We start from the raw sequence: 25,447 nt of genomic DNA on the forward strand, positions 1-25,447 counted from the left end.
ACAGACCTGTATACAAACTTAACTCAAACTACAAGTCACTTACAGGATTAACAAATATGGATATCTTTACACAATAAGCTGCTTCCTTTACATATAATGATTCCGAGAATGGACTCAGAGGAATGACTATAGGTTTATGCTAGGAAATGTGTGTAGTGATGTATGGGCAGATCGACCATGGTACAGATCTCAATCTGATTGAAACAGCCTGCCCATACACCACATCAGACTACCGAGGATGACGCCTGCCTGGCTGCCCCCCAAATTTAAAATGTGTGAATTCAAGCCCTGTTACCGCTGGGCACCCAATCAACCATGTTGGACTGAGATTTTCCAACATGCTGGATATATATATTTAACCAATTTATCTTCAAAATCGTTGGGCATACTTGTTGCGGCACCGGTTTTCATCCGGTGTGATAAAATCTCTACATGTATGAGCAACGTAAGGCAGTAAAAATTCTCTTTCACCCATACGCTTATATTACAAGTACTTGTTGCAGTCTCATAATGCCCCTTCCCCTGTCCTGTACTGGACTACTAAAAAAGACCACAAACAAAACCATAAGTGTAATTTTAACTTCAACTAGTGCACTCCAGAAATCTTATGCATCGAGTAAAAAATATACCGTATATGGTATTTGCTTTCTCACTGAATAAAAAGCATGTCCATTTGTGGGACTAGTAAACTTTAATTGAATTCAAACAACGCCTGTGGAAAGAAAGTATACATGCCTTAGTTAGTGGGTCACGTTTATACCCAGTCCTTTTCTGTATTGATTGGGACCTTAAATACTGCTGTGTCCTTTCTAGAGACCTTCAGGCTGCCACTTTCAGGATGGCTGCAACATCCCCAAGCACTATGGGTATGGTAATGGGGGTCATCTTGATTGCTAGCCAAGGTGGTTTGTGAAAACATTTAGGGAAGATGTTCTTGAGATCTTACTCAGGGCTTCCTCCAGCTCCTGGCAGCCAATATGTCCCTCGCTGCAGCTCTGGTGTCCCAGGGTCCCCTCCGTTGCAGATGCCAACCTCGCCAGGTCGGCATCCTCTGCACCTGCGCGATCGCTGTTTGCAATTGCGCTCCTTTGGTAGAGTGTTCTGCGCAGGCACAGTAAGCCTGCGCAGAACACTCCAGTACATGTGGGCACAATCGCGAGTGATGATCACGCAGGCACAGTAGATGCCGACATGGGGGGGTTGGCATCTGCAACCGAGGGGACCCCGGGACACCAGAGCTGCGGTGAGGGACATATTGGCTGCTAGGGGCTGGAGAAAGCCCCGGGTAAGTAGATCTAATTTTTTGTGGGGAGCTTGAATGTATCCTTTAAGAGGTAGACTAGAAGGACACTGAGGAAGATGAGTATAATGTTTTTTTTCTCTCCACAGATTACATTTCACATTTTTCATAGATGTTGGAGTTCTGTTAGGTTTACTACTTCTTTTTAATTTGATAACATTATGTTTTAGTAAATATGTTCTCCTTGTAGCAGACGTGTGGTTAATCTGAATTCTACTCCCTGGCTTTTTGTGGTAGGTGTCGGTTATGACTTCAAGTGGCTGCTTTCCCAAATTAGAGAGATTCATTTGCGTCGGTACAACTTGAGAAGATCAGCCTTGGAAATATTTCTGATTGACCAAACAAATTATTTCCTAAATTTCAAAAAAGAGGTGAGAAATTCTATTGACTTTTAACATTTTCAAAGAAAAATCTTGTAGGATCGTTAGAATATTTATCTTGCAACTACAGTACTTTAAGCTTAGCTCCATCTTAAACGTTTTTTGTTGTTGTTTTTGTTTCTTTTAATATACCTATTTAGGTGAGGAATAAGGTTTATAGTCGCATTCTTTCATTGCGTCTTCCAAATCTGTATGGAACACGGTCTCCACAAGAACTGCTAAAAGCTTCTGGTCTTACGCAGGTAAAAATAATTTTCAAGGAAACATAAAAGTAGCTAACATTAGAAGTAGTTTCACGATGGCTGATTATTACTTCCAAGATTAAAACCATTGGCCAGGAATTTTAAAAACTGTATTTACCCACAAAATAGGTAAATGATAAATAGTACAGCAAAGTCCCTGTTATGGTTAACTCAGGTAACTTGAACAGGGACTGTGCTTTGGGGGGAGGGCTTTGCAGGGCATAAAATATTTACTAGCCTCCAGGTGGCATCTTCCTTGAAGAGAACCCCGAGGTGGCATATTATAATCCTAATAGGACCCAGAGGCATGTCTTGTGCACAATTACATGCCTCTGGGTCATTGTACCGCCGCTGCCAGCCTCCCCTGCACCGCGCTGCACTCCCTTAAAAGTATTTCCTGGGTCGCGGCTTGGCTTCCTATTGGTGGAAGGTAACAGAGGCGGGGAGTGGTGGGGGGAGCCTGGAATTGAGGCGGCGATGCTACGAGGCTGACTGACAGCCTCACATAAATTCAGCTAGCGACAAGCAGATTGTCGCTAGTCTGGCGATCCTTTAAGGGGGTGTGGCGCAGGGGGGTTGGCAGCGGCGGTAAGATGAGCCAGAGGCAAGTCATTGTGCACACGACATGCCTCTGGGTCCTATTAGGATTATAATTTGCCACCTTGGGTTCTCTTTAACTTTCCTGTAGCTCCTAGTGGCTTTTTGGCGTCCATGCATGGAGCTGTACACGGAGGAAGCTGGAAAGCCGCTGGGAGCTACAGGATGGGTAGAAGGCACTGCCCATAGACTCTAAGTATTTTATCCTGCACTAGGTCTGTTCTTTTTTGGCCAGTTGTTCAAGAAACCGGCAAGCATGTGTATCCGCCATCAGGCAATCCCCGCCTGAGCTGGATAACGGGGACTGCTGTATAAAAATAGCAAATTGGTATCTGTTAGGCTTTGGGAAAGTTGGAGTATATACTCTTGTAAGTTTAAGTTGTAAATTTAAATGTTGCATCTGATATCTTTCTTAAAATCATTCTCCATTTGTGCTTTGAATTTTAGAAATGGTTAAACAGGGAGATTTCAAACTTTGACTACCTCATTCAACTGAATACCATAGCTGGGAGAACATACAATGACCTTGCACAGTATCCAGTGGTAAGATTATGATGTAAATGTTATAGAAAAGTGTTTTTATTAAGTTTCCTAAACTTAAAATATAATTATGGATTCTTTTAAAAAAGACAGATACACAGTATTACATATTCAATTGATTATTCAGTCTGATGTTATTAAGGTACTTTCGCATTTTAGTTTGCAGTCAGCTATGGAATTCTAGGCATGCCAACAGATTCAAATTATTTTTCTTTGCAATGATAGTAACAGTCCACCATTTTGTAGATGGAAGTAGACCCAGATTTTCATTTTCACATCTCTCGGTAAAAGGCCTTAATTTTCCATAGTCAGTATATCTTTTATTATTTAGTGGGATATCAGTTTTTTTATGTTGATACACCAAGTTACCACTTCTTCTCAGTTTACCTATGTTGCTAGCTAGCACAGGAAGACCAATCCAGAGGCGTAAGCTGTTTTTGCTGTATTTTCTGAAACAGCATAGAGTAGTGCCGAATGTTTACCTTATAAGGGGTAATGAGGTATGAGAAATGATGAGACACAGACATTACTATTTTTTCTCTCTACTCTGTGTCCATCTTTCCCTCTTTACTTTGCGTTACATACTTCCTTTCTTTTTCAGGTGTGTCCCTCTTTCTCTGCCTCTTTTCAGCATCCTTCTTCCACTGCGTCCTCTCTGTCCCCATCCTCTCTTATCTTCTCTGATCTAAACCACTGAATACAACTTACCAGCCTCTGTTCACATTTTCTCCACAGTGATCACTTCTACTTTTTCATCATTATTTGTGCCCATTAACTGCCACCTTGGCATAGATGATGTTTCCCCTAATCCGCTCAATAATCAGTGCTATTATCTAACCAACTTGTACAGAAAACAGAAAGGACATTTATGATGATCTAAGTAATCAGTGAGGTAACCGAGGAGAGATCTTTTCTATGTATTCTTGGTAGAAGCTATGCACATAGTTCAGGACATCAGCTCTGTTGATAGGGGCAATGAGACAATCAACTTTGGCATAGGTATGTATTGTATTGAGCAGTAAAAAAACTTGCACCATAGTGGTCAATCAATTTTCTAAAAGATTTTGGTGGAAATCTGAACAAGATAGAATGCTGCATTGTAAAGACTCAGTCATTTCTCAACCCATTGCTTTTTAGGGTGTAGATAATTCATTGTTTGTATACTGAGTCACCAGTCATGCATTTTGGTCACACCAATGGTCTAGCACCATATAAAATAAATGGGATCCAGTTGAGGACATCAAACTTGGAGAAGGACTTAGGAGTACTCATCGACAACAAGTTAAATAATCATATTCAATGCCAAGCCGCTGCAGCTAAAGCTAATAACATTTTGGAATGCATTAAAAGGGAAATAAAAACTCGAGATGCTAGCATAATATTGCCCATGTTTAACTCTCTAGTAAGGCCACATCTGGAATATGGAATTCAGTTCTGGGCACCACATTACAGGAAAGATATTGCAGTTTTAGAGTAGGTGCAGAGACGAGCAACAAAATTGATATGTGGGACGGAAGGTCTCACTTACCAAGAAAGGTTAGATAAACTGGGTTTATTTAGTCTAGAGAAAAAACGCCTTAGAGGGGATCTAATTAACATGTATAAAAACATCAGAGGGCAATATAAAAGCTTGGCGGACGAGCTTTTTGTCCCTAGGCCTTCTCAAAGGACTAGAGGACATGATCTGTGCATGGAGGAAAAACGTTTTAGCTATTTATTTAGGAAAGGGTTCTTTACAGTAAGAGTGATTAAGATGTGGAATGCATTGCCACAGGAAGTAGTTATGGCAAATTCTATACCTGCTTTAAAAGGGGGCTTAGATGCTTTCCTTGCGTTGAAAGACATCCATGGCTACAATTACTAGGTAATGCCCAATAATGTTGATCCAGGGATTTTATCTGATTGCCATCTGGAGTCGGGAAGGAATTTTTCCCTTTTGGGGCTAATTGGACCATGCCTTGTAAGGTTTTTTCGCCTTCCTCTGGATCAACAGGGATATGTGATGGAGAAGGCTGGTGTTGTACTTTGTTCTCTAGTTGAACTCGATGGACGTATGTCTTTTTTCAACCTAAATAACTATCTAACTATGTATGGCTGCCATAAGGATAAGGAATTATATAATTTAGATTGTAAGCTTGCAAGGGCAGGCTTGTTTAGGGTTTTGCTTTCTACTATAGTCATATAGCCTCATTGCACAGATGGTATCTGCAATGATATATAGAGTAAGGAAGGGGGAGGGGAAAGTGCTATAAATGGGCAATCATCCAAAAGTGCTGTGAAGTCAATTAGTGATATTGTTACAAAAGTTACATATACACCAGAAAAATAATCTATTAAAATCGTTGACAAATCTGTCAGTCCTTAAAAACAGGATGCTGGCCCACACAACACACCATTCACACACCACCTAAGCACTGTGTCGTAATAGCAAAGTCTGCTGGAGTGCATAATATTGCACTATTTCGACCTGCAGGTTAACCCATGCAGTCCTATCATCAAACTTAAGCTAACCCCATACATAGTGAAACGATATGGAAAAGAGTTCACAATGCAAATGCTTTCTGCAGATGTAACTTTCAGGCATGCAAACGTATGCAAATGCTCCTATTGGCTGCTGTCTGGATTGTGATAATTCTGTATCAGGCTCACACTATTGTTGCATGTATAGCCTGGGTGCAATGCCCTCCACTATTGCCACCAATCTTCAACACATGTAATTGAGCCAGTTTGTGATGCCAGTGTCACAATTCCTCAGTAAGACATTAGACAGCCATTGGATGCAGTACGCAGTCAGCATTGTGCACTTCGTAGCAATATTAGTAGGTATATAGCAAACCACACTGTGAAGCGTGCATCAATCTTTCTCACCAATCCCAGGTGTCAGACCGTCTGTACGGATGATGGATGGTCGCTGCACAGGCTCTTGCACAAGTCCTCCAAGCACAATGTTCCTGGCTCAATCAGCCGGACCCACGCTAGGTGGCTAGCGGTGCTAGCGCAGTACAGGTCGGCATGGATGGCGTTACCTTGTGGTGCTGGAGAGGGAAACTCCTATGTGTTTCGCTTGCTCCAATCCAAGCTTCCTCAGGGCATAAGTGATTCCCATAGGTGCACTTTATGCATAGTAGCCAGTGCTCCACCTCTATCTAGAGACCGAGCTTCCTACTCTCCCATGCATATGGGTTGCCATTTAGTGGTTAAATAGTTAACATGCCCAAAATACTTTTTATTCAATTTAAACAGGTACATTCCAGAAACATTCAGACATTCCAATGTCCTAAACGATGCTATCTACAAATAACTCTTTAATGAGAAGTCCATGTTTAGACCCTCTGGGGCCTGAGAGCCCAAGTTAAACATCCAGGCTGCCTCCCGTTGAAGGAGTATTTTATCGAAATTACCTTCACGTATATTTGGTTTAACCACCTGGATCACTATTACCCTTAGTGCGTCCCCCATGGTACCTCTGAAAGTGCTCTGCAAGGGGAGACACTGGTTTTCCACTGACTATATTTGTAAGGTGTTCCCATAGCTGTGATAAGGCTTTATGATGGCAGCAGGGAGCAGAACCCAGAGTGCGACATGATAGCGGCTATGTGGGGACCAGAAAACATGGTGGTGGAATATGGGTGGCAGTAACTGAGTGAGGACACCTGCCAACTTGAATGAGTAGGGGTGTCTAAAACCTGAGCGGTTCTTGCGTTTTTCATGATTGCTAACTCAGTAAAGGACCAGCCCTTAAAGCGTTGCTATCATATAAATCCGGCATAGTGGGGTCTGAACCCTCTATAACAGTAATTATAGATTGACGGTATACCTTGAAATGAATCAGAGCACTCAGTATATGATTTTATATAAAAAATTGTATTTGCTTATCATACAGCATATATACAAAATATGAACAGTTCCAAGTAGTTTTTCCTTCTAACAGTATTCCATCTCATCAAGGATTTATAGCCAAGCGATCATCAATCTTCTAAGTACATTCAAAAAACAATATAACAGTTGCGTTATGTAGAATAAGATCAAAAGTAGTCTCATCTATATCAATAGCTGTGTATATAATAGCTGTGTAAAACTTGTAGTAATCTTCTTAAAGAAATAGCATAAAAAATAGCTTCTAAAAAAACTTCTTGCTAACCTCTTAACAAAACTTAATGCTGAAAAATTAATAAAGTAAATCACCAGAATATTAAGCATATTACCCCTTCTCTGTCATCTCTTCAGCATCTAGAACCACTTGTGGGAAGGTAGCTTCTGCCTCATGTGTCTTCTCAGAAGATTGTTGGGCTTCTGCAAACTATGAGCTTACAGCTCCTACCTTTATAGGGGTTGTAGGCAATATGGCTGCCTAATCTGGACTTTCCCTGAATCCCAGGCTCTGATTGGCTAAAGCTTTCGTGCGTCAAACGCTATCTATGTTTTGAATACCTAAATCACAATATTATTGTTTATAAATTCTTAAAGTGACTCCGAGCTCAGAGTAAAAATAAAATTTGAACTTACCCGGGGCTTTCTCCATCCCAGCCCTGGTCGGGACGTCCCACGCCGGCCTCCTGGCTCTTCTCCCGGCGGCTGTCCGCATAGCGCGGACAGGCCGGTTCCCCGGGCGACACTGGCGAGTGTCGGGCCTTCTCCTTCCGTATACGTCACGAATGACGTCGCACGCCGGCCGCCGCACGTCATGACGGCGGCCGGCGTGACAGCACGGCGCATGCGCGGTTTAATCGCACATGCGCCGTGCTGTCACGCCGGCCGCTGTCATGACACGCGGCGGCCGGCGTGTGACGTCATTCGTGACGTATACGGAAGGAGAAGGCCCGACACTCGCCAGTGTCGCCCGGGGGACCGGCCTGTCCGCGCTATGCGGACAGCCGCCGGGAGAAGAGCCAGGAGGCCGGCGTGGGACGTCCCGACCAGGGCTGGGATGGAGAAAGCTCCAGGTAAGTTCAAATTTTATTTTTACTCTGAGCTCGGAGTCCCTTTAATTACCTTATCTTGTGCGAATTTACGTAGGTTTGCAATGTTTACACATTCTAATCGGGTCATTTCTGACGCAGTTAATTAAAAATGGACGTCACCAGCCATCTTGTCTGCTGGCTGCCCCAGACATGAAGACTAAACAATGTCATTCATGACGCATTTCTGATAGTGTTCTCTGCTAATTAGTTTTTGGAATGTGTCTGTACTTTCCCAGGTCAGGTTGACCCTATACACAGACCTGTAAGGGCCTTCAGCAATTTAAGGCTTATTGAAACATACAGGGCTTCTGATATACTTCTTTAAATATAAAGCTTATTATATAATTATTCTTTAAACAATTAATATAAGATATAATTGCATATTAATTACTGATAATATAAAATCATTGTCTATATTTTTATCTTTCCTATTAGATAAATATTATATCTCTAACCGGCAGATGTCGCTATCTCATCATAAATAAACAGCTAATAATAATCAGACTATAAAACCACCAGGTGGCAGCATTGAATCATCTTTCACTAATTGGGAAAACCCCTTGTTTTATATTTTACCTCTTTCATGTTTTGACTTTCTCTGTCTGGGAAATGTTTATCTTTTCTTGCTGGCCTTGGCCTTCAAGCAAAGAAACATGTCAACAATCTTCTAAAACTAAAACAATCTCACAAGAAGGTTTCACAGACCCAAATCATCACTAGCTTTTAAATATATTTTAAAGTAATAGATTCTATTATATAGGGTTTAACAATAACTATTTCTTTCTTTAAAGGGTCTGTATTGATCATTCATATTTAGATTAATATATGTGTAAGAATTAAGAATATGTGCATATATAATTACTGCAGTAATGTAAGTTTAACTTGCTTCTCTGTCTTCACACAGAAGCCTCTTTCAAATGTCAAGGCCACACACTAACATAAACAAAATGCTCTGGCTTCTTATAACCAGTACGTCAACAATCTTCCAGCTTGCCAGTTAAAATAAGCTTCTCAGCTTTACAGCCTGGAATATGCTTGGATGTCACATAGCAATATATTAAAGAAGTAACCCAACTTTACAGTTTACCATGAAATTTTGCATAGAACATTAAAATTTAAAACCTATACATATGACATCTTTTCCTGCATAAATAAAACCGCTAGAATTCTGACAGGGGCAGCTGCTCCAGTACACTCTCCAGCACTATGCTCAATTTGTATTATAGTTGAGTATACACTGTAATACAGTTTCTCAGGACATGTTGTAAAATTGTACATATGTGTTACACAGAGAAGTATGTATAGTGATATCAAAATACAATAGAAGATACAATCCTGCCCATACAAGTTCACAGTCAGAGGGAATATTCAATGTTGTGTATTATTAATCATTATCATCATCATAGCTTTTTTTAAACATGTCGGCAGAACACAAATAATATAATTTTCTTTTCCAGTTCCCGTGGGTACTGCAAGACTATTCATCAGAAGAGCTGGACTTAAACAACCCAGCTGTCTTCCGAGACCTCTCCAAACCCATCGGTGTTGTAAACGACAAAAATGCGGTCACTGTGCAAGAAAGGCAAGTTGTTTTTCACTAACTTGTTTGCTTTAAGTATTTTAAATACTTCATCACGCAAGTTGTGAGGCTAAGTTTGGCACTATGGCAGTGCTCCTATAACACTTTGCTGCATTGTGGTATCGGCCTGCTGTTCCGTGCTAGCTCTGTAAGGCGGCAGAAGGTAATCAGAGGGGAGCGGTCACATGACCACAAATATCATGAAGATAAGGTATTTTAGAGAAGTTTTCAACTTGACTTATAGTTTCTTGTTTTGATGTGTAGTGGAATGTGAGAGTTTGCTAAATTCTTGGAGCCCATCTATTCATGACACACATATAAAGTTAGATACAGGCTTATAATTATTGTTGCTTGCAGGGATTGGAACCTAATACCTTGGTCAACTGCTCAGTACCGAGTGCTGTACAGACGAGTGGCTAGGCTAGAGGCTAGTGATGGTTTTCTTGCTATGAAGTGGTAGGAGTGACAATGCATGAAAAAGCAGCTTCTGGTGGTGGTGTGGAGGAGAATAATGCCCTTTAAGTCAAACAAGCATCCTTGTCGCTAAATATCTGGCTCAAGGGATCTTTGAGTGATGTTAGGTGGCTCCTGTACACATGCTACATTCTTGGCAGAGATATTCCTAAATGGCTGCCTTAGCCGAGTATTGTCTAATGTGTGTACCTAGCTTGAGTATCCAAACAAACAATACTTTATGCAGACATGTTCCCAGTATCTCAGTTTCACAATAATATAAATTACAGGTATGAAAATTTTGAAGATCCTTCTGGGAAGATTGACAACTTCCACTATGGTACACACTACTCCAATGCTGCTGGTGTTATGCATTATCTTATTCGAGTGGAACCCTTTACTACTTTGCACATTCAGCTTCAGAGTGGACGGTAACTATTTAAATGTCAATGATGTATGTTATATTATTTCTTTAATAAAATGACCTAACCTATAAAAATGAATGTTATGATTTCCCTTTCTCTCTATAAACCAAGTACAGCTTTTTAGTACAGTACCGGTAAAATAATTAGCTAAGCTTGCTTGGTATAAATTAGTACTCAGAATGTGCACCTCACTGCTTGTGTCATTAGTTCCCTGCTTACCCAGAAATAGGCAGAGTCCAGGGAGTCAAAATGTCAAACATTCCATATCTGTTTACTTCAGCGACACATTCATTTACATAGGACAGGAGACTACAGATCTGAGGAGATATCATGTAATTCTGTACACATCCTTTTAATGCTGGATACACACCATGAGTTTCCGCGTCGAATGCGTCCGTTGATACGCGTCGATTCGATTATTTCTGAGCATTTCCGAACAAATTTCGATGATTTTTAGGTCGATTGCCATGTAAAGTAACTAATAATCTTAATTTACCTCTTACTACCAAGACGACACTGCAGTGCATTATACTGTATGTTAAACTTCAGAGCTGAATCTCTTTTTGTTTGCATTATAACACCTCCTCAAAATACTTGCAATGTCCATAGCAGAACTAGTGCAGATTAATTTCCAAAGGAGAAGTTACACTTCTAAGAAAGTGACCACTTTAGAAATAACTGTAAGTTACATATGTATGGAGTATAAAATACTACTGTTTCCCCGAAAATAAGGCACTATCTTATATTTTTTCCTTCAAAAGATGTGCTAGGGAAGTCTTATATTTTGTGGGGGTAGCGAAATCCTTCTTGTGTATAGCCAGATCCCCCCCTAGTCTATGGCCACATCCCCCCCTGTGTATAGCCAGCTCCCCCACCCCCTTGTTTATGGCCAGATCCCCCCTATGTATAGCCAGACCAGAATACCCTTGTTTATGGCCAGACCCCCCCCCCCCACCCCCACCCCTCTTGTGTATGGCCAGATTCCCTTAGTGTATAGCCAGATCCCCATCCCCCTAGTGTATAACAAGACCCCCATAATGTATACCTAAATCCCCCCCCCCCCATTGTTTTGTCCAGACACCACCTTAAGTATAGCCAGACCCCCCCCCCCCCCCTTCCATAGCCAGATCCCCCTTGTGCATAAGTCTCCCCCTTCCCCCACAGCCCCTTTACCTCCTCCCGGCCCCCTCCTTCAGAAAGTCACATTCCCGTGCTCATAGTCAGACTCCCGGCGGCATAGTTCAAACCACAGATCAGTGGTGAAGTCAGCTAGGGCTTCATTGTAGCAGTACCTCCGTATGCAGGAAGTAAACAGAGATGTCACTTCCTGTATACGGAGGCGCTGTTGTAGTGAATCTGTAGGTGCCTTCACCACAGTTCACAGCTGATCTGCGGTTTGAGTTATTGCCGCCAGGGGTCATGACTATGAGCACGGGGATGCAACTTTCTGGAGGCGGGGGCTGGCAGAAGGTAATGCAACATCGGGGGGATGGGTCGGGACTGCCACTAGGGCTTATTTTAGGGGAGGGCTTAGATTTATTTTATTTTTTTATTGTATTTATAAAGCGCCAACATATTATGCAGCGCTATATTTCAAGCATGCTGCTCTATATCTGCTAGGGCTTACTTTAAGGGTAGGTCTCACTTTCGGAGAAACACGGTAAAGTCTATATAAATGACAACTTTCTTCTGCTCTCACCTACAACCAAAACATATTCCTAGAACCAGTAACCTGACCTGACTTATTACAAACTTATTTGCTTGTGTTGCAGGTTTGACTGTGCTGATCGACAGTTTCATTCCATTCCTGCCACTTGGCAAGCTCTTATGGATAATCCAAATGATGTGAAGGAACTCATTCCAGAGTTCTTCTATTTCCCAGAGTTTTTGGAGAATTTAAACGGTAATAAATAGTGAACTGTTGACGTAATGTAAAATGTGATTTGTTATGTAAAATGATGAGATAAAAAGGTGTATGTTCAAGCAATTAATTATAGTTTTTATCCAGCAAATTATTTTTATTATTTTATTTTTTTTTATGAATGGGAAAGCAGGAAAATTTCGAGGAGAAAAAAGCAGATGAAAGAGTTAACTGCATATTGGCCTATGTCTTCTAGTACCGTCTAACCCTCCTGAATAGTTGTCCTTTAGGGAATAGTTGTGAGAATGCATTTTTATGCTCATGTGGTGTTCAGAATGTGATTGAATATTTTAAATATCCTATAAAGCAATAGTTCTAGGACAGTTTGTAACATATGACGATGAACGTATCATTTCTGAAACTAACCAGCCTATACCTTTTTGTTTGTTTTGTATAATTCAAAAGGATTTGATTTAGGGAAACTTCAGATATCTAAAGAGCGGGTAAATGATGTTATTCTCCCAAAATGGGCCAAAAGTCCTGAAGATTTTATCCAAAAGCACAGAAAGGCATTGGTATGTCATTTTTATTTTTTGAAACGTCATCATTAAAATGTCATGAATTATGTATTTAACACTGAAGTCTTCTGTCACAGGAGTCAGAGTATGTTTCTGCTCATCTTCATGAATGGATAGATCTGATCTTTGGCTTCAAACAGCGAGGACCAGCAGCTGTAGAGGCGTTCAATGTTTTCTACTATTGCAGCTATGAAGGTAATGAGTGTACATAGTAAAACCATAGTTTATCTTGAAAATCATTTGAGGTTTTTTAAGTGTTCTGTTGTGCATTTAAAACTGCCTTGATATAAATTTCAGTACTAAAATTTTAGTAACTGCTCTCAGTTCCATTAAAGGACATTTTAAAGCAATCCCTCACATTCTCTGTGTAAAAAAAAATATTCTTTCACTGCAGAGGGCAGTTCAAGATAGCTTATCTCTGTCTCATCAGCAAAGGCAGAAATTATTTTCTGCCTTTGTTTTGATTCTGCCCTCTCTCCTTGCTGAAGAGACACATTGCCTGGGCAACGGCTGAGTCACTTTGGAAAAAAAGGAGGGGGGCAGATTGAAGACACATGTCTCAGAGAGCTTCTCTCAGAGAGCTCCAGTCAGTAATGAATACATTTGCCATTAGCCAGAGATAAGTTATCTTTAAGAGAGTGAATAAATGGAGTCTTGCAGTGGGTGCAGTGCACTAAGGCAAGCCTGATGGCCATTTCACTGGCAGGCACTTCTTCCAAAGCTTTCAGGCTTGCCTTAGTTCCCTGCACCCATTGCTTGACCCGCTTCATTCACTCAGTCAGTCAGTATGTCTGTTTATTGCAATTTGATTTGTTGGAGCAATACACTATGATTGTTAGTAGCCCATACTGTAAATCTTTCACCATAGCAGTGCAATGTGTCTGTTGTTTCCTCCTGCTGATGTATGTTGGTCTTATTTTTCATCATTTAGATCTAGAGTAGTGTTTTTGAAATCTGGGTTTCCTTATTCAGTAACCCAGATAATACCATGCTGATCTGCTGTTCACTGCATTATCTGGATTTCCAAATAAGGAAACCAAGATTTTAACAATATTAATCTAGAGCATGCTTGTCAACAGTAACTACTGCCTAGTATCTGTATCATCTCTCTGTTTCATTAGTCCATATTTTTGTAGCGCTGGCTACCTGTTCTCTCACTTATAAATTGCAAAACCTTTTTTAAACTGTAACCTTTTCCCCTAAGTTTTCATAAATGATTGCTGCTATTTGTTATGGCAGCAAAAATGTATTTTATATTAAGTTGATTTTATGCTATTTTAATTTAACCACTTACCGCAGCAGGTGCAGTATAATTATGTTCTGGGAAACTTCACCTGGAGTCCCAGGGACGTAATACTCATCTTCTGCTCTCCCGCGTGCGCTACCGGGAGGATACTCATCACCGCCCATTAAGAGGGGAGATGAATGAATGGAAACGCAGTTCCCATTCATTAATCTAAGTCCCCGTGTCACCAGCATCAATGAGATGCCTGCATCATTGTATCTTCTGGAGTAACACAGCCACGCATTACTTCCTTTTCACGTATTTACATACGCAAATAGGAAATAATGCGCGAGGACATTTTGTGGCCAAATAGTAAAATTACACCTAAATACATTTTGTTTTATGCAAATACCCACAATTACATTTAAAATGAATTCCTTCCCTCCCACACTCTCCCATAGTACACAAAAAAAAATTTGCATTAAAAAAATGCCATTAAAAAAAATATTTAGCTTAGGGACTGAACTTTTTTTTAATATGTATATCAAGAGGGTATATTACTGTTATTTTTTAATGTATAGGTTTGTAATTGGTGATGGATTCAAAACTGAAAAAATGCACCTTGATTTCCAAATAAAATATTGGCGGCATACATTGTACTAGAGAAATATTTTAAACGTTGCAATAACCGGGACAAATGGGCAAATAAAATGTGTATGTTTTATCCACAATAGAACATTTTATTTTAAAACTATAATGGCTGAAAACTGAGAAATAATGATTGTTTTCCATTTTTTTTGTTGTTATTCTCATTAAAATGCATTTAGAATAAAATAATTCTTAGCATAATGAGCTTCCCAAGGAAAGCCTTATTGTTGGCAAAACAACAAAAGATATAGATCATTTTGTTGCAATTAGTAGTGATTAAAGGGAACCTTAACTGAGAGGGATATGTATGTTTCCTTTTAAACAATATCAGTTGCTTGGCTTGTCCTGCTGATCTCTTTGGCCGCAGCAGTAACTGAATCACACACCTGAAACAAGCATGCAGCTAATCCAGTCTGACTTCAGTCAGAGCTCCTGAACTGCATGCTTGTTGAGGGGCTGTGGCTAAAAGTATTAGACACAGGATCAGCAGGAGAGTCAGGCAACTGGTATTATTTTAAAAGAAAAAAATCCATATCCTTCTCATTTTAGGTTCCCTTGAAGTTATTGGCAAAAGAAAGGGAGGAGTGCAGGTGAAAATTGCTCTGGTTCTAAAGGGGAAAAAACACCCAGTAGTCAAGTGGTTAAGGTGTTGCAGCAACTTGCTATGTCATGTATTTATTTATTTTTTTAGCTATTTGATTATTACTGCTGATTTTAACTGACAAATTATTGTTACTGATATATTCATTTTTGCCACTATTACATCTAATTATTAAATGGAATCTTAATCCACCCAAAAAAAAGCAGGGCTTCTTGCAGCCCCCTGTAGTCATTCTGTGCCTGCACCTTCTTTCCACAACCCTCCAGTCAGCAGCAGTGACCCCCCTCAAAGCTGGCAAGTTGCAGGCTACTGTTCATGTGCAGCGTGGGTCGCACGCATCCTGATTGTATTCCTGTAGGCAGGAACATTCTGCATATGCGCAGTAGCAATTATTCAAAACTGCACATGTGCATAATGCTGTGGTATAATGCTGTGGTGCACGGGAGCACAATGAGAAGGCATGCGGCCTGGGGTCGCACATACAGCTTATCGAAGGCAACTGACGAAATGATCATGGAGTGATGACACGGGCACAGGATGACTGCAGAGGGCTGAAAGAAGCTGCTTTTCTTCTTCTTTAGGCTTAAGATTCCCATTAATATGCTTATAATGAGGTGTAAAGTAGTCAGTGTATTTCTTGTATATCCGTGTAAATTTGCTATCCTATCAAAATAACTTCACAACCATTTTGTAGCCTCAAAGTGCCCCAGCATAAAACTATTAGAGTAAATGTGATCCGTACATATTAGCTAGCACTGGGCTAGCTAGAATAGGTGCCCCCCCCCCCGGATTGCTTATAATCCCCCCGATCTGTCCACTTATACATCACCTAGCCAGGATCCAGCGATCGCCACAGCCTCCCCAGCCAGCTCCGCTTTTCTCTATGGGGAGGATCGTACATGACGTCACCGACGTCATGCACAGGCCCGATCCTCCCCATAGAGAGACCGGAGCTGGCTGGGGAGGCTGCGGCGATCGCTGGATCCTGGCTAGGTGATGTATAAGTGGACAGATCGGGGGGATTCTGAACAATCACAATTATGCTAGCTAATATGTATGGATCACATTTACTCTAATAGTTTTACACTGGGGCACTCAGAGGCTATTACATCCTCTGTGTCGGGCATACCGCTCCGGAGGTTAATGTCTGAAGAGCTTTCAACAAAAGTGAGAACACCCCTAAGTGAAGAATGTCAAACACAATGTACAACACACACTTGTCTTTACCTTCCTCACCTTTTTGTTGTCACACATGCTTGACACCATCTGAACCAAATAAATTTGCCTTGATATCATCGGACCATAGGACATGGTTCCAGTAATCCATGTCCTTAGTCTGTTTGTCCTTGGGCCTGTTTGCAGGCTTTATTGTGCACCTTCTTTAGAAGAGGCTTCTTCTTAGGATGACAGCCATGCAGAAAAATGTAATCTAAACTCTGACAGGCTGACACCTCCTTCCCCTCCCCCTTCAGCCTTTGCTCAACTTGCAAAAGTCAACCTCTGGATATGTCGCTGAGCACATACTCTCAACCTCCTTGGTCAACCTAGGCGAGGCCTGTTGTTAGCGGAACCTGTTTTGTTAAATCACTGTATACTCTTGGCCACCATGCTGCAGCTCAGTTTTAGCGAATCAGCTGATTTCGGCGCACGGCTCTGAGATCCGTCATAGCAGCAATGCTATGATGCGCGGCCCCCACGTAGCGGTAATGCGGAGCTCTGGCGGCAGCGGATCGTTCAGAAACAGCCTTATCAGTCCGCCAACAGCGCGTACACACACGCTACTGTCGGCTGAAAGTCTGCCCAGCGGGAGGGTCTGACGGACCTGTCGTTGGCAGCCGTAGTGCCTGTGTACGCACATTAACACTTACAAGTAACATGATCCTGGGAAGGGAAATGTTGACATTTTGCACTTAGGAGTGTACTTACCTTTGTTGCCAGCAGTTTAGACATTAAAGCGGATCCGAGATTAAAAAACTAACTATAACAAGTAACTTGTCTATATATATCTTATCTAAAGTTTAAATAGTTTATATAGCAAATCTAGCTGCAAACAGCTTTAATAGAATATGACTGATTATTCCTGTGATACAATGACAGCAGCCATGTTGTTTGTAAACATTACACAGAAGCAGGCTTATCTGCATCTTGAGCTAAAAAACCTAATCCCCCCTCCTCCTCCCCTCTGCCTCTGAAATCTCTGGCTAGTAATACCTCCTCCTCCTCCTCCTGCCCAGACTGAGCTCCAATGAGCCCTTGCTACTGTCTGAAAGTGCCTTGGCTCTTTGAAAACCTGTGGGAGTGGCTTCTTTAGTTTAAAGGGAATTAGAGTATTAAAACAAAAACAAAAAAGTATTTGGCTTGAGGAATGCCCTATAAACAATAGGAAAGGAACACAATTATGCAATGAGTAAAAGTTCATCTCGGATCCACTTGGTGTTGAGTTATACAAGCTGCACACTGAGTACAATGCCATATCTTCAGTGTTGTCCCATGAAGATATAATAAAATATTAACAAAAATGTGAGAGGTGTACTCACGTTTTTGAGAGATTGTGTATATATATATATATATATATATATATATATATATATATATATATATATATATACATATATATATATATATATATTAGTATAATTGTGATTAGCTGTAGATTCCTTTATATAATGCAGGTTTTGTTTTTCTGGTTTCATACAAAATCAGGTGCTGTGGATCTAGATGCTATTGCAGATGAGAAAGAAAGAAAAGCCATAGAGGGAATGATAAATAACTTTGGTCAAACACCTTGCCAGCTGTTAAAGGTATTCTTCTTACTGTTTCTTAGTAAAGTCCATGGAAATGACTGGTAAAAAATGGAAAAGATTGAAAGTAGAGATTTTGCTCACAATAACAACCACAAAAATATTTATTGAACCTTTACCAAACAAAACCTGATTAGCTGCTTCAGTATTACTCCTGTTGCTCCAGTTTTCTTTGCCTTCTTAGAAAATTATACACTTTGTGTTTGACCTCTGTCCAAGCTCCCTGTATCTGCTGAGACATGACTGTTCTTAAAGAGACCCAGAGCAGAGACGGTGGGTATACTTTTAAAGCGGGATTGTCACCATAAAAATATTTCAACAACTGGTCTGAGTGTATTAAGTGATAAAGATGCTAATCCTGCAATCAAAACTTCCAAAACTTTTTCTGCTCTTATGGTTTGTAGTTATCACATACCTTAGGAGTACTGGCCCTTTAATTGCTATTGCCATCGGCTGGCAAAACAGTTGCATGCTGGTCGGTCTTTATATCTATAATATATTCCTCCTCTTCCCTTTATTTCCCCCTTCCTTCTAATGACATATGACAGTGCACTTCCTAGCAGGGGTGCAGCTAAGGTTTTGGTGACCCTAAGCAGTCCATAACTTGCGCCGCTGCGAAAAAATGGGTAGCCACACTACAAGACAATAGTGAAAATGGGCGTGCTCAAAACATGTGGGTGGGGCCAAATACTAGCAAAATACAGGTAGTCCCCGGTTCATTAAGTATTTATATAGCACCGACATATTACGCAGCATTGTACAGAGTGTATTGTCTTGTCACTAAATGTCCCTCAGTTCGGCTCAAAATCTAGTCCCTACCATAGTCATATGTTTATATGATGTAGTGTAGTGTATGTATCATAGTCTAGGGCCAATTTAGGGGTAAGCCAAATAACTTATCTGTATGTTTTTGGGATGTGGGCGGAAACCAGAGTTCCCAGAGGAAATCCACGCAGACATGGGGAGAACATACAAACTCTTGGCAGATGTTTATCTGGCTGGAATTCAAACCGGGGACCCAGCACTGCAAGGCGAGAGAGCTAACCACTACACCACTGTGCCGTCCAACATATGAGATAGGGTACAGGTGGTGTCCTCAGTGTAGGTAGCAAGCTTAGGTAGCAAGCTATAGGTACTGCAGTATAGGTAGCCAGTTACATGTGGTGCCCTCAGTATAGGTAGCAAGCTATAGGTGTTGCAGTATAGGATTGCCAGGTGTTGTGGTGCCCTCAGTATAGGTAATGAGCTATAGGTGCAGTATAGGATTGCCAGGTACATGTGGTGCCCTCAGTATAGGTAGCCAGCTATAGGTCCCCCCCAGTATAGATAGCCCGTATAGTTGCCCCCAGTATAGGTTAGATAGGTAGGTGCTTCCAATATAGGTAGCCAGTATATTTGCCCCAGTATAGGTTAGGTAGGTGCCCCTAGTATAGGTTAGATAGGTAAGTGCCTCCAATATAGGTAGCCAGCATAGTTGCCCCCATTATAGGTTACATAGGTAGGTTCCCCCAGTATAGGTTAGCTAGTATAGTTGCCCCTAGTATAGTTTAAATAGGTAGGTGCCTGCATTATAGGTTAGATAGGTAGGTGCTGGCAGTATAGGTTAGATACGTAGGTGCCGGCAGTATAGGCTAGATAGGTAGGTGCCCCCAGTATAGGTTAGATAGGTAGGTGTCCCCAGTATAGGTTAGATAGGTAGTTGCCCCTCAGTATAGGTTAGGTAGGTGCTCCTCAGTATATGTTAGATAGGTAGATGCCCGCAGAATAGGTTAGATAGGTAGGTAGTAAAAGACGTGCAATCTTGCACTGCTGGGACGGTACCCAAGGGTGGCTAGTGGCGGTCACACTTTAGCTGCTCCTTAATAGCCCGGCTGTTAGAAAGGCTTAAATTAAAAGACAAAAGTGGAGAAAAAAGAGCGATCCATAGTGTAACAATGCTTTATTAAAACAAATTGCGCAAATAAAAATTAACTTACTAGATGTAAGATGAATGCAGACATGTAGTTAGGCTTGCAGCCTTAAAATCCTTTCTAGGTGGGTGCACCCTCAAACTGCCGTGGCCATCGGGGTTGAGTGGATCCGGTGGTAACTGACCCTGGAAGCCCCAGCAAGGAATGAACGTGTGCTGGTGGCGTTATTACGCATTTCGGCGTTCCACACCTTTATCAGATCGAAGGCGTGGAACGCCGAAACGCGTAATAACGCCACCAGCACACGTTCATTCCTTGCTGGGGTTTCCAGGGTCAGTTACAACCGGATCCACTCAACCCCGATGGCCACGGCAGATTGAGGGTGCACCCACCTACGAAGGATTTTAAGGCTGCAAGCCTAACTACATGTCTGCATCCATCTTACATCTAGTAAGTTAATTTTTATTTGCGCAATTTGTTTTAATAAAGCATTGTTAAACTATCGAGCGCTCTTTTTTTCTCCACTTTTGTCTTTTAATGTTCTCCACTTTTGTCTTTAGATGGGTAGGTAACCCTCAGTATAGGTTAGATAGGTAGATGCACCACTAACGCGTAAAAATATATGTGTTAATGTTCCTGCACCAGCGGGAATGCATAAAAATGTACGCAATGCGGCATGCCGACCCCGAGGTCGGCAAAAACGAAACTAGCTGGCGGCGGGGGACTGGAGCAGCAGTGAGTGACTACAAGGGCACAGGATGGCTGCATGGGGCTGGTAGAGGCCCCAGGTAAGTGAAACTCATTTTTGTTTTTTTGCCTGACTATTCCTTTAAGCATACCCACGTCTATTTGAGAATGAGTATACACTCATTAGCCCCTATGGTAATCCTGTCGCCTCCCGGTTTGCCTAGATTGTATTGAACAGCGACTCCGACAATACAATCTATAGCAGGCAAACCGGAAGGGGGATTACCAAAGGGGCTGGTGAGTGTATACTTATAACCACCGTCTCTGCCCAGGGTCCCTTTAAGTTTTTTGTTTTTGTTTTTTTCATGTAAAAGCAGCTATTGCAACTTTAGTAAGGGGGGAGAGAGGGTCCTGGAGTTAAAGTTCTGATTAAATGTTGTGTTAAATAAATATATATTTTACTCTGTCCAAAAAAGGAACCCCATCCTCCTCGATTATCTGCAGAAGAAGTGTTAATGAGACAGGCAAAGCTGGACAATGCAACATTGATCCTGTTCCAGAACCTTACAGAGTTGAATTCTTTCTTCATAGATGTAAGTCAAGCTCAAGACCTACACAATGTATAATTTAAAAATAAGCCCTAGGTTATTTTATTTTAGTACACTAGTCATCAAGTCATTCTGTAATTATATATGGTTGAGCACACTGATTATATTTTATCCTCTAGGGAATCAGTGATGGCGTACCTGTTGTTAAAGCCATTGTCCCAAAGAATCAGCTGCGTTCCTTTATAACTCAGGGAAGTCCAGAAACATTGGTGAGTTTTTCTAGAATATCTTTTGAATTTCAGGGGTGTAGACTACTTATAATGTTGCTGATGATGATCCCCACTGTCCATGCTCCTAGAGAATTACACCACTTCAACTGTTCACCCCCATACAGACTAATATCACCCCACATTTACACCCACCCAGCGATGTACACCGCATGAACATACCACCCACCCAGAGACTTACCAATCACCCTCAGTTCACTCACCCACCCACAGACTTGAGTCCATACCACTCCCTACACACACACACACACACACACACACACACAGATTTACATCATCGTACTGTCCACCCATCCAGTGACGTACAGCAATCCCACTGTCCACTCACCCAAAGATTTACTCCACCCCTACTGGACACCAGAGACTGCCCATCCACCTGGAGACTCACAGCACCTCCTCTGTCCATCTTCACAGAGACTTATACCACCCCCACTGTTGACAACCTTAGAGAGTAAAACGTAATTCACACTTTACAGACCCTGAGAGACTGTACACTCATCAGCACTGTTAAAACCTTTGGACAGTAAACCCCCGCCCACATTTACCACTCACTCCTTCATTTCCACATCCCACCAACCAACCACAAACACACCCTTAGGGCCCTTTTACACTTAATCAGTTGGTGTGCGTTGGTACGCGTTAGTACGTGTTTTTTCCATAGCAGTGCATTGTGACAAAGATTTCAGTTAAAAAGCATTAAGTGTGAAAGGTGCCATAGGAAAACATGGGACTTACTTTGAAAATCAGTTTTCTTTCCGTTTTAACTGAGAGCAACTGATTAAGTGTAAAAGGACCTTTACACTTTCTACTACTGTGACTCCGCCCAACTTATATTACATGTTGCAATTCCAGTATGGTAAATGAACTATTAACACTAAAATTGCTGTTCTAAACACAACTGCACACTATTTTCTGCGAGTAACTAAACATAATAAGCTAAGACAAAGCCCAAAAGACTCACAAAGTCACAATGATGAGGTCACTTTTAACAATGTATCATGTACCATATTTTTCGGAATATAAGACGCACTTTTTCTCCCCCAAAAATAGGAAGAAAAAGTGCCTGCGTCTTATATTCCAAAGGCAGGGAATCCCCGACTTCAGAACCGCCTGACGATGCCAACCGCCGATCCGCCGCATTGTCGGGGACTCCCTGCCTTGTCCCCCTGTGTGGTCTGCCGGTCCGCTCCCCCGGTAACAATAACTGCAGAGCAACTCACCTTTCTATGGATTCCAGCGCTGTGTAGTCTGCTGTGTGGTCCTCCGCCTCCAGCATGTCAACTACACCTGTAAATGAAAAGTTAGTGCAGAGACACTCACCTACTCAGCGGCAGCTGTTTTGCAGACATCTCTCCCGGGAGGCTTCCCCTAGTGACGGCTCCTGCTAATGACGGCTCCTGCTAATGACTCATTGAGTCATGGGGAATGACTTATTGAATCATTAACAAGAGCCGTCACTAGGGGGAGCCGCGCAGCTTCCCCTAGAGACGGCTCCTGTGAATGATTCAATAAGTCATTCCCCATGACTCAATGAGTCTTTAGCAGAAGCCGTCACTAGGGGAAGCCTCCCGGGACGAGATGTCTGCAGATCGTGCTGCCACAGCTGCCGCCGAGTAGGTGAGCAGACATCTCGGCCTCCCGGGACCGAGATGTCTGCAGATCGTGCCGCCGCCGCTGAGTAGGTGAGTGTCTCTGCGCTAACTTTTCATTTACAGGTGTAGCTGACATGCTGGAGGCGGAGGACCACACAGCAGACTACACAGCGCTGGAATCCATAGAAAGGTGAGTTGCTTTGCAGTTATTGTTACCGGGGGAGAGCTCGACATGGGGGGGGGGACAGAGGACAGGATGGGGACTGGGGGGTACACACATGGACATGCACAGGAGGGGGCACACACAGGAGGACAGGAGGGGGACACAGGGACTGGAGGACCACACGGGGGGGGTGAAGGGGACACAGGGACTGGAGGACCACACAAGGGGGGTGAAGGGGACACAGAAACACACACAAGGGGGGCAGGAGGGGACATAGACACACACAGGGGGACAGGAGTGGACACAAGGGGCCTGGAGGACCACAGAGGGGGGCTGGAGGAGACACACAGGACATGAGGGGACACATGGGGCAAGAGGATCACACAAGGTGGCAGGAAGGGATGCCACACACAGGGGGACAGAAAGGGACACATAGTGGACACAAGAGGACAATGGGGAGAACATGTACTGTACAATACGCTCCTGGAATATGGACGCACCAGGTTTCGTATATACTGTATACATTTTTTTCCCCAGATTTTTGCCCTCTAAACCTAGGTGCGTCTTATATTCCAGAGTGTCTTATATTCCGAAAAATACGGTATATCCTGTCCTATAAGCACTATACACCTATAGATAAACAGATCCATAAATAACTTTGTACACAATATAAATGCAATACACACATCACTACTCGGCTGTCCTTACTAAATGATGAATACAAAATTCTAAGCACCTTTGACAAAGTACAAATGCACAACACTATTATTATTTTGGATTTATAGTACCATCATCTATACATTCATAATGTCATACATTTTTGTACATTCTGCCTCCAGCACAGGCGCAATAGCAGCTTTCGGCTCGGATCAGGCGAAAATAGCCGATCCCAGTCGGGTCCGCTCTACTGCGCAGGCGCAAGTCGCCTGTGCAGTAGAGCGGATCTGACTTGGAGCGGCTATTTCTGCCTGATCTGAGCCGAGAGCCGCTACTGTGCCTGCGCTGGAGTCTTGGAAGGTAAATATTGCAGGAGCTCCTGCACCACAGTATGTCAAATTGTCGGCTGTGGCTTCGGAGGGACCTAGAGAGACCACTGTGGGACTAAGGAGGATGGTGTAAGCCTCAGTAGGATCCAGAGGCTTCCCCCTCCCGAGGTAAATACCCCCCAGGGGCCCTTTTTTCAGAGTCTCTTTTTAAACTGATTTTGATTTTAGATTTCCTTTTAAGTGAGCATGTGTGGTTTATCATTATGCATCACTGCTGAATATATAAATCATCTGTTTATGCCCCTGAAAACCAGGCTCTAGGCATGAGCTCCACAGAGCTCTGCCGTTCGAATTCCAAATTCTGAGTAAAACTTGAGGGCCGTGGTGGAGGCTGGTTATCTTACCCTTGTCGCCACCTTTAGCTGATGTGCTCTGTGTCACAGGCCACGTCACTCCAATGCTTCCTCTCTCTGGAATAATTCTGGAAGCATTGTAGAGAAACATGGCGTCCAGCGTATAGACTATAGGTCGTGATAAGGGTAAGTTAACAGTCCCCTTGCCACAGCCCCCAAGTTTTATTTGGAATTCAGAATCCAAAAAGCAGTCACACATCCAAAGTCTCTTGTGAATAGTGAACCTATAGCTTATAAATCTTACGGAGCCACAGCAATCCAACATGCATACATCCATTTCAGGGTTTTGTTTCTCATCAGTGAATGGCATGGATTGATATGGCTCTATAGGATAGGGCTTGAACCAGCACTACAGACTACCGAGATAGCTCATGGTGACCCAGAACCACTAAGTGTTTATCTATGGAAATATAGAATTGCCATTTCATGATTGCTGCCAGTTATTATTATTATTATTATTATTTATTGTATTTATAAAGCGCCAACATATTAAGCAGCGCTACACAATAGATAAATGGGTTAACATACAGGTAGAACATACGGAAACTCACAACAAAACAAGATCATGCAAATGAATTGATAACAATATAGTGTCATAGGTCAAGATAGAGACTGTTCGAGTCTACAAGAAGGGTGGTTGTGAGTAAGATTGCATAATCAAGCTGGATAC

The 25,447-nt window shown here is 42.1% G+C and overlaps 1 protein-coding gene across 3 annotated transcripts in view; it reads left to right on the top strand.

The window, feature by feature from the left end:
• Positions 1 to 25,447, top strand: part of NBEAL1 (neurobeachin like 1) — a 290,887-nt gene that overhangs the window by 232,483 nt on the left and 32,957 nt on the right. For all 3 annotated transcript variants that reach the window (XM_068245018.1, XM_068245019.1, XM_068245020.1), the window contains 11 exons: positions 1,538 to 1,671; positions 1,821 to 1,922; positions 2,967 to 3,062; positions 9,478 to 9,602; positions 10,343 to 10,483; positions 12,250 to 12,380; positions 12,804 to 12,913; positions 12,994 to 13,111; positions 18,094 to 18,191; positions 21,265 to 21,381; positions 21,516 to 21,605. In XM_068245018.1, the coding sequence (XP_068101119.1) occupies positions 1,538 to 1,671; positions 1,821 to 1,922; positions 2,967 to 3,062; positions 9,478 to 9,602; positions 10,343 to 10,483; positions 12,250 to 12,380; positions 12,804 to 12,913; positions 12,994 to 13,111; positions 18,094 to 18,191; positions 21,265 to 21,381; positions 21,516 to 21,605 (1,262 nt within the window). The remainder of the gene's footprint in view (positions 1 to 1,537; positions 1,672 to 1,820; positions 1,923 to 2,966; positions 3,063 to 9,477; positions 9,603 to 10,342; positions 10,484 to 12,249; positions 12,381 to 12,803; positions 12,914 to 12,993; positions 13,112 to 18,093; positions 18,192 to 21,264; positions 21,382 to 21,515; positions 21,606 to 25,447) is intronic.

Source organism: Hyperolius riggenbachi, chromosome 7 (assembly GCF_040937935.1).
Source record: "Hyperolius riggenbachi isolate aHypRig1 chromosome 7, aHypRig1.pri, whole genome shotgun sequence".
NCBI lineage: Eukaryota > Metazoa > Chordata > Amphibia > Anura > Hyperoliidae > Hyperolius > Hyperolius riggenbachi.